Consider the following 20922-nt stretch of genomic DNA (forward strand, 5'->3'; position numbering starts at 1 on the left):
AGTGACCTCTTGCTTAAGCCAATGACCTTTGGGCTCAAGCCAGCAACCATGGATCGTGTCTATGATTCCATACTCAAACTGGCGAGCCTGTGCTCAAGCCAGATGAACCCTTGCTCAAGCCAGTGACCTCAGGGTTTTGAACTGGGGACCTCAGCATCCTAGGTTGATGCTGTATCCACTGCACTACCATTGGTTAGGCCACAGCATGTAATCTCTTTAAGCCTCTATTTCCTCTTGCTTAGAATGGACCTATAGAATGTCAGGATGGGCCCTGGCCAGACAGCTTGGTTGGTGAGAGCAGTAGTCGGCAAACTCATTAGTCAACAGAGCCAAATATCAACAGTACAATGATTGAAATTTCTTTTGAGAACCAAAATTTTTTTAAATTTATTTATTTACTTACTTATTTATTTATTTTTTTTGTGGCAGAGACAGAGGGAGTCAGAGGGAGGGACAGATAAGGACAGACAGACAGGAAGGGAGAAAGATGAGAAACATCAATTCTTCGTTGCGGTTCCTTAGTTGTTTATTGATTGATTTCTCATATGTGCCTTGACCGGGGGGCTACAGCAGACCAAGTAACCCCTTGCTTGAGCCAGCGACCTTGGGCTCAAGCAGGTGAGCCTTGCTCAAACCCAATGAGCTCGCGCTCAAGCTGGCGACCTCGGAGTCTCGAACCTGGGTCCTCCGCATCCCAGTCCGACGCTCTATCTACTGCGCCACCGCCTGGTCAGGTGAGAGCCAAATTTTTTAAACTTAAACTATATAGGTAGGTACATTTCTTATTGAGGTAGCGCTTGCACATGGTATTTTGTGGAAGAGCCACATTCAATGGGCCAAAGAGCTGCATGTGGCTCTTGAGCCGCAGTTTGCCAACCAGGGGGTTAGAACATTATTCTGAAGCACAGAGGTTGCCAATTTAATTCCCTAGTCGATGTTCCTTTCTTCCTCCCTCTCTTTTTCTTTCTTTCCCTCTCTTCTTCTCTCACTAAAATCATTAAATAAAAATAAAAAAAAGAATGTCATGATAGTACATAATAGGTGCTGAGTAAGTTGTTTCCCCAGGTTCTGTGGTACCATCATCCTGGGCCCTTCCCCAGCCCCTGTCTTCTCTACTATCTATGTGTCTCCAATCATGATACCCTTTGAATTCTGGCTTTCTTCTCTCCTGCTAGGATCTCATCTATTCTAGCCCAGTGGACATAGCCCGCAAGGTACTGATTGTCCTGAAGACCTTTTTGAGGAGGAATGAGGATGTCCAAGTGGGTGGTCTCATCCGAGGTCACTTTCTGCTGATTCTACAGCAACTGCTGGTGGAACATGGGGCCTCCCCATCAGAAGGTCAGTCTGCTACTGCTGAAGGCACTTTTTTTTTTTTTTGGCAGAGATAGAGTCAGAGAGAGGGACAGATAGGGACAGACAGACAGGAAGGAAGGGAGAGAGATGAGAAACATCAGTTCTTTGTTGCGGCTCCTTAGTTGTTCATTGATTAATTTCTCATATGTGCCTTGACCGGATTGCGGTGGCTACAGCAGACCGAGTGACCCCTTGCTTGAGCCAGCGACCTTGGGCTCAAGCTGGTAAGCCTTGCTCAACCAGATGTGCCCGCGCTCAAGCTGGTGACCTCGGGGTCTTGAACCTGGGTCCTCTGCATCCCAGTCCAACACTCTATCCATTGCGCCACCACCTGGTCAGGCTGCTGAGGGCACTTTTTGACCTGAAGTTCAGTAAGATGTGGGTATCTCTGCCTTGATGAGGTCTGCTCCAGGAGAGAGAATCAACGTTTCTCTGCAAAAGATAAGTCAGCCCAGTGTGGTTTCAAGCTAAACTTTACCTCCTTCCTCTCATTGGAGAGTAGATGCTCAATGTCTGTATGGTGTGTGTTTTTTATGTTTACTGACTGTGTGTTTTTAGCATGGGTGGATGTGTTTGACGTATATGTGCATGTCCCCACCCTGCACAGCATGTGCACAGAGCTGTTTGTCACAAGAATGGCAGCCCCCAGTTGGGAAGAAGAAAGCAGGAAATGTGGGGGAGGCCAGGGAGGCAGCAGCAGCCAGCAGGAGCCTGGGAAGGGGTGGATATGTGATATATTGGAAGCTCCCTGTGAGATCCAAAAGGATAGTTTCCAAATCTGGAATGGGACTCCCTGCAGTCAAGGAAGCTTGATATTTGGTATAGTTTGAAGACATTGAAAAGGTTGGGATTGCTTTGTCTTCCTATTTTTAGAAAGCTGAATTTTTAAATTAAATTTCCAAACAATTTAGTGCTTGGAAATGGGAGGAGAGCTGTAACTTGGTCCAGTCCTGACTGGGAGCATGGGTTCATAAATAGATTTAAGGGTGTCTGCAGGAGCTGAGTTCTTCCTTTGCAAGGAAGGATAAGCCACATCTAACTGACAATAGTGTTTAAGAAGCCATGAGATTTTGTGGAAACACATAGTAGAAATACTTTGGACTTTGAATTCAGATTTGGGTTCAAGTTCGGACCCTGCCACTTATTAGCTGTGGGACCTTGAAGAAGTCACTCAGCCTCTCTAGGCCTCAGTTTTCATTCCGGCATAATAAGAATAACAAATTCAAGTTTTACATGGATTTAAGGGGATTAAGTGAAATATTGAATTCCTGGCACACAACCCAGAGTTGGCATACAGTCTGTCAGTTGCCCTTATGCCCAGTGAAGAAGAAAGAAGGCAGGAAGTCAGTGTATATCCCAACAAACCATTACAGCCAATGGGTGTCTGTCTGATCTTGAGGTGGTCTGAGTGTGAGGCCCCTGACCAGCCCTTTTTGTTCCTCACAGCCTCCAGGAACCTGCCATTGCTTCTGAGCCTCCTCTCTCTAGTGCAGCTAAGGAACGAGTCAAAACAAGAACTGGACAGCATGGCCATGAAGCTTCTTCACCAAGGTGCCAGCTGCTTGGGACAGTGCTTCAGGGCCTGGGGATGGGGATGTTGGGGGTGCTCCTTTCTTCTGTCCTTTTATCCCTTTGGAAGACACTAAAGATGCTAGTGAATCTGGGCTTCTTTTTTTTGGGAATGATTGGAGAGAGAGAGACAGGAAGGGAGAGAGTAAGGGAGGAGAGAGAAAAGAAGCATCAACTCGTAGTTGTATCACTTTAGTTGTTCATTGATTGCTTCTCATATGTGCCTTGACAGGGAGGTTCTAGTGAAGCCAACAACCCCTTGATCAAGCCAATCACCTTTGGGCTCAAGCTAGCAACCCCATGTTTAACCTGGCATTTCTGAGCTCAAAGCTGGCAACCTCAGCGTCCCAGGTCAACACTGTATCAACTGTGCCACCACCAGTCAGGCTCCTGTGGGCTTCTTGCTACAGGGCCTTTCAGATCTTTCTTAGCCTGTTCTCTAGAACTGTTTGGGAAACATTCTCCAAAATAGATGTATGTATAAAATTATGTGATAAGCACAAGCACTGGAGTTGGAAGGCTTGGGTTTGTTCTTAGCTTAATCACTAGCTATATAACCTTGGAAAATCACCTACCCTCTGTGAGCCTTAGGTTTCTCATAGATAAAATAATAGCGCTATCTGACTTAAGGTTGAGATAGCAGATACTATTCATGTAGATCCATTTTTTCTGGCACAAGCTCAGTTCTTCGCTGCACCCCACAGCTGACTCAAGATCTGATGATCCAGTTCACTACTCTTTTTTACCCTGACCTTTCATTGCTCATTAATGCAGTTGCCATTTCATAGGCAGTGCCCTCAGGAATATTTGTTGAGGAAAGTTTGAAATTAATAGGGACAATGGTGTGTCTTCAGTACCTTTGGACTATCAGGTCCTCTGGCCACAAGTGAGGATGATTCTTTCTCTGCCTGTAGCTCCGACCTCCTCATGAGATGATCAGTGTCAGGCTTATAAAGGGACCTCCAGGTCCAGCTTGGTGCTGGTCATTGTTGGCCTGTCTGTGTGTGTCAAATGGTCTCTGGCAGGGAGGAATAATGGGCTGAAACATATACATTAAATGTAATATATGTATATATTTACATATAACCCCTAGTACTGAGTACTTTTATTTAAGAATTTTGGTGGTAGAGGACTATAGTTAGGGGTGAAGGTATGTTTTTTTGGGGGGGAGAAGAACCTGATTGTCTGAGTGGACACAAGCCAATTAGAAGTCACGTGTGATGTGGTTGACCAAAAAGTGAATGGAAACTTAGGTAGGTTTTATATTGGGGTCATGGGGCAAGGGAGCAAGGTGGCAATTTCTAGTAGGAAAGAGATATGTTCTATAGAAGTCTACTTTACAGTGTGGTCACTGCTTTGAGGGCTGGGGGAGCACCGAGAGGCATCCCATCTTGCCTGAAGAGGTTAAGGAAGACTTCATGGGGGAGGTGAACTTTGAGCAGAATTTTTTTTTTAACTTTTTTTTTTTTTATAGAGACAGAGAGTCAGATAGGGACAGACAGACAGAAACGGAGAGATGAGAAGCATCAATCATCAGTTTTTCGTTGCGATACCTTAGTTGTTCATTGATTGCTTTATCATATGTGCCTTGACTGCGGGCCTTCACCAGACCGAGTAATCCCTTGCTCGAGCCAGCGACCTTGGGTCCAAGCTGGTGAGCTTTTGCTCAAACCAGATGAGCCTGCGCTCAAGCTGGTGACCTTGGGGTCTCAAACCTGGGTCCTTGGCATCCCAGTTCGACGCTCTATCCACTGCGCCACCGCCTGGTCAGGCTGAGCAGAATCTTGATTGCTGAATAGGAATTAAGGAGTTTGCCAGATGGGGATGATGTGAGAGAGAATATGGCAAGTTCAGGGAACTGAATGTGGATGGCTATAGAGCTCTTCTGGGAAGGTAGTTAGTGCCCTATTGCTGGGAAGATCGGGATGGATCTTCTTCCTGTTAAGGGTAGCAGGTTGGCCTTGATGACCTCGGCCTGGAGTCTGTGCTGGCATGAGCACTGCTATAGGATGCCTTTTGACCATCTAATGTGTGCAGGCTGCTGCAGTGTGCAGCTATGGGCTGCTTGCCAGATGTTTGTTCAGATAGAGGTGTGAAGATGCCTTTAGGTTTTTCACTGTGTTTCTTTCCTTTTTAAAAATTTTTTATTGGCGGAGGACCTGGGTTCGATTCCCAGCCAGGGCACACAGGAGAAGCGCCCATTTGCTTCTCCACCCCTCCGCCGCACTTTCCTCTCTGTCTCTCTCTTCCCCTCCCGTGGCTCCATTGGAGCAAAGATGGCCCGGGCGCTGGGGATGGCTCTGTGGCCTCTACCTCAGGCGCTAGAGTAGCTCTGGTAGCAACATGGCGACGCCCAGGATGGGCAGAGCATCGCCCCCTGGTGGGCAGAGCGTCACCCCTGGTGGGCGTGCCGGGTGGATCCCGGTCGGGCGCATGCGGGAGTATGTCTGACTGTCTCTCCCTGTTTCCAGCTTCAGAAAAATGAAAAAAAAAAAATTTTTTTATTGGCCTGACCAGGCAGTGGCGCAGTGGATAGAGCGTCGGACTGGGATGCAGAGGACCCAGGTTCGAGATCCCGAGGTCACCAGCTTGAGTGCGGGCTCATCTGGTTTGAGGAAAAGCCCACCAGCTTGAACCCAAGGTCGCTGGCTCCAGCAAGGGGTTACTCGGTCTGCTGAAGGCCCGCGATCAAGGCACATATGAGAAAGCAATCAATGAACAACTAAGGTGTTGCAACACGCAATGAAAAACTAATGATTGATGCTTCTCATCTCTCTCCATTCCTGTCTGTCCCTCTCTATCCCTCTCTCTGACTCACTCTCTGTCTCTGTAAAAAATAAATAAATAAAAATTAAAAAAAATGTTTAAAAAAATTTTTTATTGATTGATTTTAGAGAGAGAGAGAGAGAGAAAGAAAGAAACATGGATTTGTTGTTCCACTTATTTATGCATTCATTGGTCGATTCTTATATGTGCCCTGACTGGGAATCGACCTTGGCACAGCAAAACAATGCTCTAACCAACTGAACTACCCAGTCAGGGCCCACTGTGTTTCTTTTCATTGGCTGTAATACTGGGGACACTTAGTTTGTGCTTGGTCCCCCAAACTGAAATCTGAAATTAGTCAGTTGAGGGCCATTATCTGTGAGAAGTGTGGGTGATGGTGTGCATTAAAGCCACAGTGGGTGCCCAGGGACTCTTGTCTTTTGCAGTGAGCAAGCTATGTGGGAAATGCAGCCCCAGTGACATGGACATCTTGCAGCCCTCCTTCAACTTCCTGTATTGGAGCCTTCATCAGACCACACTGGGCAGTCAGAAAAGAGGTGCTGGGGCCTAGGCTGTGAGAGTAAAGAGAAGGGGTACTGGGCAGTGTGTATGGCCTTTGCTACCCTCAGTTTTTCCATCTTAAAAAAATAAGGGGAGATGTGCCTGGACCAGATGGATGGTCATAAGGTCCTTTCTGGTGCTGATAATCTGTGGTTCTGGAATGAAGCTGGTACCCTTAGAACTTCAAGCTGATCCTTAGGTTCATTCACTGTGTGTGTGAAGTTCCCATTGGGTGCTAACTAACTACCATGTTGGTGCTGAGCTGGGGCTCCTCTATGACTCATGTGGCCCCTGCCCTGTTGGACCCTCTACAGCTGCTGCAGTGCTCCTGAGCAGCACAACCCTGATTGAGCTTCTAGAGAAGATGCTGGCACTCACTTGGGCCGAGGAGGGCTCTCCCAGGACCACACTACTCTGCTCTGCCTGGCTGCTCACTGCTTCCTTCTCTGCCCAGCAGCACAATGGCAGTCTCCAGGTTAGTCTCTCAACCCTGGGCTTTGGGGTAGAGGGTGGCATAAAGATCCTGAGTTCTGATCCCAGATCTGTGCCTCATTAGCTGTGGAACTTGGTAAGATATTTAACTGAGTAACCTTGGCAAGGTATTTAACTTTTTGAGCTTCAGTTTTCCTGCCTACAAAATGGGGGTAAAAACATCCAGAGTTGTTGTCAGGTTGGTTTATACAGTATTGATCCATTTAGCACACATGGAATGACCTACACGCCAGGCTGTATTCTGGAGGCAGAGGAATAACAAATGAATAAAGCATGCACTCCACACTTGGGAAACTTATATTTGTAGGTAATGATAGTGGGGAAAGGCATTCCAGGTAAAGAGAAAAATATGAGCAAAGCATGAAGCTGCACAAATTTAGGACATGGTGTACATATTTGGAGAGTGGTGAGGTACTCTGTGACTGTAAGGAGTTAGAATATAGGGAGTGGACTGACAGACTGGATAGGAAGGCAGAAGCCTTCCTGTGACCTTGACGTGCTGGGTGGCAAGTTGTGAGGTGCCACGCATGTGTAAGCTGTCATTGTTGTTCGAGAAGGTGATGCTAGAACTGAGGGAGCAATGGACATATCCACAAAGTTGCTTCTTTCCTCTCAGCCCCTCTCCCTGTAGGACTTGTCACTACAGTGCCTTACATGAGCTCCTTGGTGGGCTGCTTTACATTCAGATGTCTTCTTCTCCCTAAGGTTGGCTGGTTGGCTGCTCCTTGTACAGAAACCATCTCCTAGTCTTCGAGGTATTCTCATTTGTGTAGAAGTGAAATCACAGCAAGCTGTGGCAGATCTATGCTACAGCAGATCTGCAGGCTGGAAGAAAACTTTCCTGCTTTTCTGTGTGAAGCTGTTGGACCCACCCACATCCCTGTACACACTGCCTGCACCATGTCCTTGGCTCTGCCCTGGCCCTCAACTCACACCTAGCTAGTTACCTAGCTGCCTTCACTCTGAGTCCTTCCTACTGCCCTAGAGCTTAGACCTGATTGTTTATCCTTATCATTAATGTGACCTCTTCATAATCTCCTGGCCCCCAGCTTCTCCCCTCCTCAACATCTGTCTCTGCAGCCACAGTCTGTCCACACTTCCCCTCTGCCTACACTCCTTTGGATTTTTGTTCTGCCCATGGCTGTGGAGACCCTTCTTACCTAGCCCTTCTGCAGCCTTACTTTCTGCCATTCTACCTTGTACCATGTCTTCTGACCAGGTGTTTTCAATTCTCCCAGACACCTGTGCTCTTTCACATTTTTGAGTGTTTGTTTTTGACTGATTGCTTTTTACTAGCCTTTATTTTTAGGACAATTTTAGATTTATAGAAAAATTGAGCAGACAGCACAGAGTTCTTGTATAACCCTCACACATTTTCTACTATTAACATCTTACATTAGTATAGCATCCTCATACCTTTATACAACTTGGTTCTTTTGCCTAGATCCTGTTGATTTCACCAGCCAACAAGACTTTTTTTTTTTTTTTTCCAACAAGACTTTTTGAGGAAACTCTTTGTGCCAGAGTGGGATAGACTCAAGCTGAGGAAAAGTACACTGCTCTCAAAAATAAGGGGATGGCCCTGGCTGGTTGGTTCAGTGGTAGAGCGTCGGCCTGGCGTGCAGGAGTTCCAGGTTTGATTCCTGGCCAGGGCACACAGGAGAAGTGCCCAACTCTTCTCCACCCTTCCCTCTCTCCTTCCTCTCTGTCTCTCTCTTCCCCTCCCGCAGCTGAGGCTCCATTGGAGCAAAGTTTGCCCAAGCGCTGAGGATGGCTCTTTGGCCTCTGCCTCAGGCGCTAGAATGGCTCTGGTTGCAACAGAGTGACGACCCAGATGGGCAGAACATCGCCCCCTGGTGGGCATGCCGGGTGGATCCCGGTCGGGCGCATGCGGGAGTCTTTCTGACTGCCTCCCCGTTTCCAACTTCAGAAAAATACAAAAAAAACAAAAACAAAAATAAAAACAAAAATAAGGGAATATTTCAAAATGAATATAAAGCAATAAAAAAAAGCATTTTATTTTTTTTATTAAACAAGAACATCAGAAAAGCAAATGAAAAGTCAAAGTTGTTAATTATGCAAATGAATGCAAACTCAATTATTGTGATTGAGTAGCAAATGACATATTGGTGGGGGTGAACAGAAGCATGTCAAACTGGATGAGAGTGCCACACATTGATTGTTCAGTAGGGTGTATGGTCACCCAAGACTGCCAAAACACACTGACAGCGTTGGGGCATGGACAGGATCAGATTGTCCAGCAGTTCTTGTGGGATCCTCTGCCACTTTTGCTCCAGGGCAACTTCCAGCTCAAGAAGTGTTGTGGGAGGCATTGGACGGTTTGCCAGACATCTTCCCAGTGCACCCCAAGCATGTTCAATGGGATTCAGGTCTGGAGAATGTGAAGGCCAGTCCATGCGTTCGATTCCTGCCTCCTGTTGTTGAGATGCGCATGGTGGAGCCTTGCATTATTGTCCATGTAAAGAAAGTTGTTTCCAACTGCTCCAGCATAGGATACCATTATAAAGTGCAGGACCTCATCTTGATATCTGACAGCAGTCAGCGATCTGATTCTGATAATGTGGAGGTTGGTACGACAACCAATGCTGATGCCAGCCCACACCATGATTCTACCGCCACCAAAGGAGTCCCTTTCTCCCATGAAATGTGGATTCTTCTGTGTTCCTCGTTCATGCCAGGTCAGGACACGATGATTGTCAGGCTGTAGACTGAACCGTGACTCATCTGAGAGGAGGACAGTTGACCACTCATCACAGGTCCAATGATGATGCTCATCAGCCCACCTTTTACGGCTTCTGTGATGTTCAGCAGATAATGGAATGCATAATATTGGTCACTGGGCATGCATTCCAACACGATGGAGCTGATTTCATATGGTCTGGATGCATATCTGTTGTCTAATGGCAGCAAGAAATTGTCCCCACAGCTCTTTTGCATTGTTGTGCCTGTTCCTCTTGCCAATAAGGTCAAGGAGCAGTAATCTCTTGCTGTTGTGGCAGATAGGCAACCCTGCCCTCATTTTCTTCATACTGTGCCAGTCTCTTGAAAGCAATTCCACAGTCTGCTCATCACGCTTTGAGATGTTCCAAATGCTGTTGCCACTGTCCTCTGTGTTTGACCAGCTTCAAGACCTATGGCTCTCCAGACTTTGCATTCAGGCAAATTGTATTGCAGGGAGGGGCATTGCATGAGCTGGGAAATTGCAGGGTGTGCACTTTCAAGATCAGGGAAGGTGCAGATCCAGTACTTTCAGCCTTTTGTATAGTGCATTTTCACCAATGAAATAAGTTAGTTTTGCATCTCATTTGCATAATCAACTTTGACATACTTTGCTTTTCTGATGTTCTGTTGAATAAAAAAATTCAAATGTGCCCTGGCCGGTTGGCTCAGCGGTAGAGCGTCGGCCTAGCGTGCGGAGGACCCCGGTTTGATTCCCGGCCAGGGCACATAGGAGAAGCGCCCATTTGCTTCTCCACCCCTCCGCCGGGCTTTCCTCTCTGTCTCTCTCTTCCCCTCCCGCAGCCAAGGCTCCATTGGAGCAAAGATGGCCCGGGCGCTGGGCATGGCTCTGTGGCCTCTGCCTCAGGCGCTAGAGTGGCTCTGGTCGCAATATGGCGACGCCCAGGATGGGCAGAGCACCCCCCCCTGGTAGGCAGAGCGTCGCCCCTGGTGGGCGTGCCGGGTGGATCCCGGTCGGGCGCATGCGGGAGTCTGTCTGACTGTCTCTCCCTGTTTCCAGCTTCAGAAAAAAAAGAAGAAAAAAAAAAAAAAAAAAAGAAAAAAAATTCAAATGCTTCTTTTTTTTATCACTTCATATTCACTTTGAAATATCCCCTAATTTTTGTTAGCAGTGTAGTTCCTGCCTCCAGGCTTGTGTTTTGAATGAGGCACGCAGAACAGACGCACAGCTTTGAACCTGCTGTCCCTATTCACCTCTCAGTTTGTTCATCGCTTTGATGTTAAAGAGCACATTCACCAGTGCTGCTCCTCAGCTGTTCTTCATGATAGCTTTGAAGGGAGTGAAAGCAGGTGGCATTGTCCCCATTTTATAGATGAAGGAAGTAAGACAGGCAAGTTAAGTGCAGTGGCTTGCCCATGGCCACACAGCTGGCCAGTGACCAAGCCAGGATTTTGATTCCAGGCTTTCTGACTCCAGATATAAGTTAGTTAGATGCTGGACTTAGGCATAGACTGAACCACAAATGAGGCCAGGGCAGGTTTCCTTGTAGAGGAGGTCCTTAAGGATGGAGGGGATTTGGGAGAAGCAGGTTCTCCAGTTAAGGGTTTGATTTCCCTCTTGTCCTAAATCCAGGACTGGTAAGGCTCACAAGACTGTGTGGCCTCTTCTGTCCTTCTGGATGCAGCTGGTATGTGTGGATGGACAGAATAGATATTGGAGTAGATTATTTTCTGCCCAGGCTCCCAGAATATGGGTCTATTCCTCCACTCCCTGTTCTGCCAGGTTCACCAGACACTGTCCGTGGAACTGGACCAGGTATTGAAGGCTCTCAGCTTTCCAAAGAAAAAGCCTATGCTGCTCTCAGGTATGGGCTCAGAGGCCTCTAAGTGTAAAAGGAAAGCTTTTCCCCTGGATTCTGTGATGGATACCCCTCCCAGACCAGCCTGTGTTCACCTCATTATTATCTCCATTGTTTTCCCCTTCTGACAGAGCAGGGTGGAGGTGGGGAAGAAGGCAGGAACTGGGTGTAAGTCATTTTTTGCTTTCAGCTGCTATCTTATGCTTCCTGCGGACAGCCCTGCAACAAAACTTTTCCTCTGTCCTGGTGACTGTGATGCCCTCAGGGGCCCAGCCACCGTCAGCCCATCAGGACACTATCCTGGCACCACTGGGAACATCACAAGTGCTGTCCCTGGTCATTGCACTGCAGAACCTCTTGGTACAGGTAAGGTCCTTGCTGAGTGGGTCCCTGGTAGTAGAGCCAACTTCTTTGAAGAAAAGAGCATGAATGGGTGGCTGCCTCTCCAGGCCTAGACGGTGGATTGATTAGAACTTTTTGTTTTTTTAACAAAATAATGAATATTTTCCTATTGGTCTTTACATAATCTGTGATTTGATTTTTTAAAGATTTGATTTTTTTATTGATTTTACAGAGTAGGGGAGAGAGAATTATCGACTCATAGTAGCTTCACTTTAGTTGTTCATTGCTTGCTTGTTGCTTGTCATATGTGCCTTGACCGGGCAAGCCCAGGGTTTCAAACTGGCAACCTCAGTGTACCAGGTTGATGCTCTGTCCACTACACCACAGGCCAGGCTGGATTGATTAGAACTTTTAAGGTTACAGTGACAGAAATGAAACTCAGATGGCTCATAACAGAAGTCCAGGGGTCAATACTAGCTTCAGGCATAGCTGGATCCCAGAGGCTCAGACAGTATCATCAGAACTGTCTCCATCTCTTGGCTTTATTGCCATGGGATGGAAGGATTACCAACAGTGCTCCTAACTTATATCCTTCCAGCAGAAACAAGGTTTCTCTCTTTCCCGGTAGTTCCCAGAATTGAGTCTCAGCCTGGCTTGGATAATGTGCCAATCACCATGGCTGGGGTATGGTATACTCTGATATCCTGGCTTGGGTCATTGCCTTCTCTTTGGGGCTTATGGTCAGCTCTCCATAACCCATGTAGACTGAACATGAGAGAGAGATGGTATGCATAAGAAAACTATTGCCAAAAGAAGGAAGAATGGATCCTGGGAAAGCAAAAATAGTAGATTTCCACTCAAGAGGAGTTTGTGGTTTATAGCTTAGAGGATTCTTTAAGATCATTGTTTATGGAGCCGTCACATACTGTGAAGGACTGTGAGGGCATGGAGATAAGTCAGGAGTTAACAGTTGGAGGGAGGATGGTACCTTGTAGGCAGGTGTTGATAACGCTGGGCTAAAGTGCTGCACTTTGGGAGCACAGGATGTAACTAACAGACTGGTGTATGGTGAGTTTAGGGCTGACTATTAGAGAAAGCTTCCTGGGGGAGTTGCTTGAACTGGACTGGAAAAACCAAGTGACTTGTCCTAGGTCCCCAATGGCAGGGGACATCAGAGATGGGATTGCTCTGGAGAGCAGCATCATTTTAGTCTCTGATATGGATTTATTCCCTGTCTCTGTGGCCTATTCCCTACCCTTGATTCTTCTCTTTCAAGGAGTTTATTGTCTATTATTTTTAAATATGAGCTGATCACTGTAAGGTGACCAAGGCCCCAGGCATTTATGCTGTTTTAGTTAGACTTGGATTCTCTTTTCCTGCTCTTTGGTGCTTGCCCATGATAGTCACTGACCCACATGGTCTGATCTGATGGCAAGGTACTTATGGGGCAAGAAGAGAGAGGTGGAGGCAGCCAGCAAATGAATGAGAATGGTTGCAGAGACTTCCTGGGGGAGAGAAGGGGATCTTGATTAGAGTAGGTTCCACTTGGTGCCCAGATAATGACTGTACATGTATGATATATGGCTGTTGATTGTGGGAGATTATGTTTAACAATTGCTCCTCACTGGGCCAGTGCACAGGTTGGGGAAAGATGGGAAATATAAGGAGATAGAGGATGCTCCAGGAATGGGCCTTATGCTGGCTCTGTGGTTATGAGTCTTATCTGGTCAGCACATCATCACATTGTTGTACAAACACCACCACCATCTATCCCCAGAACTTTGTAGGTACACTGGCCAGAGTCACACAGATCTGCATCATAGCCCTTGACTGGCCTCTAACTCTGAAGGAGTTTAGTAAGTCACTTCCTCTCATTGATCCTCATTTTCGCTATCTGCAAAATAAAAGTCAGCACTAAGCAATTTGGGCCTATGAGAACAGTCTTTGTTCCCCAAATAATGGAGTATAGTGCAGAGAAATTTTGGTTGAAGTGAGCATGGAGACAGTGTCCGTGGTTTCCATGGTGGGTCACATGGTGAGGGGAAGAGGACAGGTCCATGGCAGAGGAAGGGTCCAAAGAAGGGCTTGGTCACCGGTGTGATTTGGGTAGCATGAGAGTAAGAAGGAGCCAGGGGTAGACTTTCCTTCTGTTTAGTTTTAAAAGGACCACAGGAGGTTGGTAAACACACAATGCAGTGTAAAGATGATGTGTTGTAGCCTGACTGGTGGTGGCACAGTGGGTAGAGTGTCGACCTGGGACACTGAGGTGCTAGGTTTGAAACCCCAAGGTCTCTGGCTTGAGCGATGGATTGCCAATTTGAGTGCAGGGTCACTGGCTTGAGCATAGGACCATAGACATGGTACCGTGGTCACTGTATTGAGCCCAAAGGTCACTGGCTCGAGCCCAAGGTCACTGGCTCAGCTTGAGCCCACTGGGCAAGGCACATATGAAAAGCAATCAGTGAACAACTAAAGTGATGCAACTACGAGTTGATGCTTCTCATCTCTTTCACGCATGTGCACATTTAAAAAAAAAAAAGATGAGGCCCTGGCTGGTTGGCTCAGTGGTAGAGCGTCGGCCTGGCGTGCAGAAGTCCTGGGTTCGATTCCCGGCCAGGGCACACAGGAGAAGCGCCCATCTGCTTCTCCACCCCTCCCCCTCTCCTTCCTCTCTGTCTCTCTCTTCCCCTCCTGCAGCCAAGGCTCCATTGGAGCAAAAGATGGCCCGGGTGCTGGGGACGGCTCCATGGCCTCTGCCCCAGGCGCTAGAGTGGCTCTGGTCGCAACAGAGCAACGCCCCGGATGGGCAGAGCATCACCCCCTGGTGGGCGTGCCGGGTGGATCCCGGTCGGGCGCATGCGGGAGTCTGTCTGACTGCCTCCCCGTTTCCAGCTTCAGAAAAATACAAAAAAAAAAAAAAAAAAAAAAAAAAAAAAAAAAAAAAGATGATGTGTTGTAGAACTGCATCTGTATGTAACCTGTATACTTTTTTTAACCATGTCATCTCAATAAGTTCAATTAAAAAAGGGGAATCAGCCTGACCTGTGGTGGCACAGTGGATAAAGCGTCAATCTGGAAATGCTGAGGTCACCGGTTCGAAACCCTGGGCTTGCCTGGTCAAGGCACATATGGGAGTTGATGCTTCCAGCTCCTCCCCCCTTCTCTCTCTCTCTCTCTCCTCTCTCTCTCTCTCCTCTCTCTCTCTCTCTCTCTCTCTCTCTCTCTCCCTCTCATCTCTAAAATGAATAAATAAAAAATTTAAAAAAATTTAAAAAAGGGGAATCATATAGAAAAAAGAAAAAAAAAAGAAAAAAGAAGAGAAAAAATAAATATAAAAGGGGAGTCACAGGACTGTAAATCTCTGAGTGCCTTCCAGAGCTGAGAGAAAGTAGGATTTTGGGGGTTTTTTTGGAGATAGAGACCTGGCCAGTGGGTAGAGCTACAGGAAGAAAGGAAGAGTCCCTTTCTGATAGCCTGAACTGTCTAATGGTAGAATGGGAGGAATGGAGAGGAGTGTCCTGTAGCTGGGTTTCTGGCTTACGAGCAAAAACTAGGTGTCCCCAACAAATACTCCTGCTAGAGTGTGGGAAGGGCATTGGCTTAAATGACCCTTAAGGTTTCTTGCAACGGGGATTTGAAAGAGAAGGGATTGCTCATGAAACAGAGACCCAGGAGTATGCTGTGGAAGGACAGACTCAATCACTGCAGAGGAAACTGGAAGAAGAATTAAAAATAGTAATGTCAGCAAACAGAGTTAGCATTTTTCAGTTTCCCAAGTCCTCTCTATGTATGACCTCATGGTTCTCACATAAGTCAACCCTATGAGATAGAGAACTATAATCAGAGAGGTCAGGTGACTACCACAGGGTCACAGAGCTTGTAAGGTGACCTGGGATTAGAAGTAAAGGATTTGCTAGAAAGAGGTGGAGGAAGAGCAGAGCCAATAAAGTTCTCAAGAGGTTCATCTCTTGGGCAGAGCTGGGAAGTGGTCCATTTTGTTAGGGGCATAGGCATCCCTGGGGATGTAATGAAAAGTACTCTGCTGACTAGAACTCCAGGAGTTGTATGTCGTTAGGAGGAAATACTGGACATACTGTTAGGGGCAGCAGGTGAGACCTCTGATTGGGATTGGAGGGTTATTGAGGAGTGCTTCAGTCCCATATTTCACCACCTCCCAATTTGAAATTATTTGGGTGGTAGACACAGAAATCAGACAAAGATCAAAACTTACATTTTATTGCCTGACTAGGCAGTGGCACAGTAGATAAAGCGTTGGACTGGGATGCGGAAGACCCAGGTTCGAGACCCTGAGGTCGCCAGCTTGAGTGCAGGCTCATCTGGTTTGAGCAAAGCTCACCAGCTTGGACCTAAGGTCGCTGGCTGGAGCAAGGGGTTACTCAGTCTGCTGTAGCCCCATGGTCAAGGCACATATGAGAAAGCAATCAATGAACAACTAAGGTGTTGCAACAAAAAACTAATGATTGATGCTTTTCATCTCTCTCCGTTCCTGTTTGTCTGTTTCTATCTATCCCTCTCTCTGTCTCTGTAAAACAACAACAACAAAAACTTCCATTTTATTGATAAAGCCAAAGGGAGAAAATGGCTATTATATATGGGCAGAGTGGCTTTCCAACAACCTCACCCCAGAATTAAATATACTTACCCAGTTACAGGTAGAGCTGGACAACCCCAGGACTCCTTCTCCCACCTCCTGATGAGTCTACTCTTTGGCCAAGAGTAGACCAAACCTTCCCTCTGTAGACAATGGGTTCAAGTTAGCATCTGCTGTAGAGACTGAGCAGAGAGTATTTCTCCTCAAAGAATCATCAGTTGGTTTAGTCATTCCTCTTTCTATGGGGAGGAGTTGGACACAGGCAGAGGTGGGTGTTACTATGGGAGAGGAAATGTGGGGATGCTCTGAAGTGATAGGTGCTTTGTATCTCTGGAGGAGGGTTGTGATTACAGGGATATGGACTGGCTGAGTGGAATGTGCTGAGTGAGGGGTGATAAGTGCTTCCAAAGACTGCATCCTCCACCCACTGCCTCCAGTGCTCAGACACTTCTCTATGTATGCATTAAACAGATGTTGACAAATATCAGGTTTAAGGGGTACAGTGCCTTAGCCTGCTCAGAGCTGCCACATGTCTTCAATCTGGTCCTGCACCTGGCGGTTCAGAATGAGCCTCTCTGGACTGGTTGGTTTTGCTTTCTATAAATTTCTAACCAGGGTCTGATGGTCTTAGTGTTCTTTCAGGCTTACTTGTCTGATTCTGTTGCAGCTGCTACATCCTTGGCGAGTGTTGGGGGAGGGAAAGGGTGGACCTGAGACACAGATATCCTTTGTGTTCAGACTTGGCTTTCTGATTAAGGTGAGAGTGGAATATATGATCAGATAGGAAATTAAGGAGGTAATTAGTTTTACAAGACTTGAGGCTTTCACAGCAATCAGACAAGAAGAAGAAATAAAAGGCATCCAAATTGGAAAAGAAGAAGTAAAACTATCATTATTTGCTGATGATATGATACTGTATCTAGAAAACCCTAAAGTCGCAGTCAAAAAACTGCTGGACCTGATAAATGAATTTAGCAAGGTGGCAGGATATAAAATTAATACTCAGAAATCAGAGGCATTTTATACACCAACAATGATCTGTCTGAAAGAGAAATTAAGAAAACAATCCCCTTCACTATTGCAACAACAACAACAAAAATACCTAGGAGTAAATTTAACCAAGGAGGTTAAAGATTTGTACTTGGAAAATTGTAAAACATTGATAAAAGAAATCAAGGAAGATACAAACAAATGGAAGCATATACCGTGTTCATGTCTAGGAAGAATAAACATCATTAAAATGTCCATATTACCCAAAGCAATTTATAAATTCAATGCAATTCCTATTAAAATACCAAGGACATACTTCAAAGATATAGGACAAATTCCAAAAATTCATATGGAACCAGAAAAGAACACAAATAGCCTCAACAATCTTGAAAAAGAAGAATAAAGTAGGTGGTATCACACTTCCGGACATCAAGTTATACTACAAGGCCATTGTACTCAAAACAGCTTGGTACTGGCATAAGAACAGGCATATATTATAGATCAGTGGAACAGAACAGAGAACCCAGAAATAAACCCACACCTTTATGAACAACTGATGTTTGACAAGGGTGGTAATAGCATACAATGGAATAAAGGCAGTCTCTTTAAAAAATGGTGTTGGGAAAATTGGTCAGCTACCTGAAAAAAAATGAAACTAGACCACCAACTTACACCATTCACAAAAATAAACTCAAAATGGATAAAAGACTTAAATGTAAGTCATGAAACCATAAGCATCCTAGAGGAAAAGACTTGAGGCTTTGAGTGCAAAGATCATTTCTACAAGAGCAGATATTGATGTCAGATTAAGGATCTAGGAGAGTAGAAGGTGGGAAGGACTGGGAGATAATCTTGACTGAGTGCCTACTCTGTGCAAGCACTCAACCTATTATTCATCACAACTCTGTAAGGTATCAATTATTTCAGTTTTAGAGACAAGGAAACAGTCCTAGAGAGACTAAGTAAGTTGCCTAACTAAGGTCACACACTTTTAGGTCAGGATTCAAACCTTAGTCTTTGGGCTATAAGACCCATATTCTTTCAGTGTCCCAATAAGTGTGTCTTGTGAACAGGAGCCATTGTTACCTAAGTGGTAGTCTCTGGTTTTCCTAATGCCCAGTGGCCACAGCTGCTCATCCACCATCCCGGGAGCCCTTGCTGACTATTTGGAGTGATAGGACACATAGTCAAAGTGACACTATGGCCACAGTTCCTCACCAGGTGGCAAATTGAAGCATGCAGGCCCATGGCTGTGTGGTCTCGTATACCTGTCAAGAGGCTGAAAGTGCCCACTGGTTAAGAGTTCATTTACAAAATTTTATTGCCGGAGCAGTGGATAAAGTGTCAACCTGGAACGCTGAGGTTACAGGTTTGAAACCCCAGGCTTGCCTGGTCAAGGCACATATGGGAGTCGATGCTTCCTGCTCCTCCCTCCTTCAATCTCTCTCTTTTTCTCTATCTCTCGCTCTCCTCTCTCTTTAAAAATAAATAAATAAGAAATGACTAAAAAATGAAAATTTTATTTATTGATCTTTTAGAGACAGGAGAGAGAAAGAAAGGTGAGGACGGGGGAGGAAAAGGGAGGAGTGGGGAGCATCAACTTGTTGTTTTTCACATATGCCTTGACTGGGTCTTGAACTAGCAAAATAGTTCATCAGCAATTGTCCCTAAGACAGCAGTCTTTATAGTGGAAACAACCATAAGTAAATATTTGCTGTCTGTATATAGATTAAAGGAGGAATATGGCAAATGCTGAAAAGCCATGATAATGGCATATAATTCTAGTCTTTGAGCTGATTTTAAGTTGACTGTTTCAGTATAAAGTTGTCCATTGTGTATACCCATTTCTCATCTAACCTTCTCAGCGACCTAAGTAGGTAATCTTTTTTTCCTACTCAGCAAAGTTATGTAAATTTGGCCAGGATGATACAGATGGTAAGTGACTAAACAAGCATTCAAATCTGAGTCTGCTCTTTACCCTTAACCATCAGGCTGCTACCTTCCAGAGAATAGCATGAGGAGAGCAGAATTTTTTTTTGTTAGTTTTGTTTTTATATTTTAAAAAATATGTTTTAATGAGATATAATTTACATGCTATAAAATTCACTGATTTTTAAGTGTAGAATTAGTTGAGTTCTAATTCTCATGCTATGGATCATTTCTATCACCCCAAAATGTTTTCTTTTGTCCCTTTGAAGTCAGTCACCTCTCAAGTGACCCTCTGCAAACACCATTTTGCTTTCTGTCACTATAGTTTTACTATTTCTAGAATTTCATATAAATAAAATCATCAATATGTGGTCTTGTGTGTCTTAGCTTCTTTCACTTAGGTTAATACCTTTAAGATTAATTCATATTGTTGTGTGTATCATTACTTCATTTCTTTTTTTTAATATATTTTTAGATTTTATTTATTCATTTTAGAGAAAGGAGAGAAAGAGATGGGGGAGGGGGCAGGAAGCATCAACTCTCGTATGTGCCTTGACCAGGCAAGCCCAAGATTTTGAATCAGCAACCTCAGTGTTCCAGGTAGACGCTTTTATCCACTGTGCCACCACAGGTCAGTCACTTCATTTCTTTTTATTGGTGAGTAGCAGTCCATTATATGGCCATTTCACAATTTGTTTATCCATTGACCTATTGTCAGGTATTTGGGACTTCCAGATTTTTGGCTGTTACGAATTAAATTGCTCTTAATACTGAAGTACAATTCTTAGTGTAGATGTATGTTTTTATTTCTCTTGGATAAAAACTTAGGAGTAGTATTTCTGGGTCAAATAATGTATCAGTTTTCTATTGCTATGTAACAAGTTACCACAAACTTGATGGCTCAACACAACACCCATCTACTATTTCACAGTTCTTTGTCTGGGAGGGCTCAAGCAGTCTCTTCGTTCAGGGTCTCTCAAGGCAGAAAGCAAGGTGTTGGGTAGGCTGGGTGCTTACCAGGGTATCTGGGAAATAACCCACCTCTTCCTCAGGGGCCTCTTGCAGCTCTTTAAGTTTCCCACATTCTTTCTCACATGGCCCCTCTTCTTCAAGCCAGCAACGTATGTTGAGTCCTCTTCACATTTCTAGTTTCTCTGGTTCTCCTGCCACCAGCTAGAAAAAACTCTGCTTTTAAAGGGATGGTGTGGAAAAAGAAAAAGAAAAGAAAAAAAAGGAAAGAAAATAAGAGAAAGAAGAAAGAAAAAAAAGAAGAAATAATAATAAAGGGTTGGTGTAAATTTATTGGGCTAAACTAAACAATCTCTCTTTTGCCATATAATGTAACATAATCACAGGAGTAACATCTGGCAGCAAAGGTCATGGGGCCCCATATGCTAAATGTATGTTTAACTTTATAAGAAACCACCAAATTATTTCCCAAAGTAGCTGCACCATTTTACCTTCCCAACAGCAGTATATGAGACTGTCAGTTGCTCAGTATTCTGGCCAACATTTGGTGTTGTCATTCTTTTTAATTTTAGCTATTGGTGAGTGTGTAGTGGTGGTATCTCCTGGTGGTTTTAATTTGCATTTCCCTAATGATTATAATAATGAGATCTTTTCACATGCTTACTAGAGCGTAAAATTTTGTTTGATACAAAAGGTACAGCTACTTATGAAAAATGGTTGAAACCCACTGGCTTAGATAAACTACGAATCCCTTAGTAGGGCTCATGGTCCATCTAC

The 20922-nt window shown here is 45.1% G+C and overlaps 1 protein-coding gene across 1 annotated transcript in view; it reads left to right on the top strand.

Moving 5' to 3' along the window:
- MEI1 (meiotic double-stranded break formation protein 1) overlaps positions 1 to 20922 on the top strand; it is an 89914-nt gene that overhangs the window by 64061 nt on the left and 4931 nt on the right. Inside the window, exons 21-26 of the mRNA XM_066358511.1 lie at positions 1176 to 1341; positions 2803 to 2907; positions 6138 to 6248; positions 6567 to 6727; positions 11228 to 11309; positions 11494 to 11669. Of these exons, the coding sequence (XP_066214608.1) occupies positions 1176 to 1341; positions 2803 to 2907; positions 6138 to 6248; positions 6567 to 6727; positions 11228 to 11309; positions 11494 to 11669 (801 nt within the window). The remainder of the gene's footprint in view (positions 1 to 1175; positions 1342 to 2802; positions 2908 to 6137; positions 6249 to 6566; positions 6728 to 11227; positions 11310 to 11493; positions 11670 to 20922) is intronic.

The sequence above is a fragment of the Saccopteryx leptura genome, chromosome 1 (genome assembly GCF_036850995.1).
Source record: "Saccopteryx leptura isolate mSacLep1 chromosome 1, mSacLep1_pri_phased_curated, whole genome shotgun sequence".
In the NCBI taxonomy this organism is placed as follows: Eukaryota; Metazoa; Chordata; class Mammalia; order Chiroptera; family Emballonuridae; genus Saccopteryx; species Saccopteryx leptura.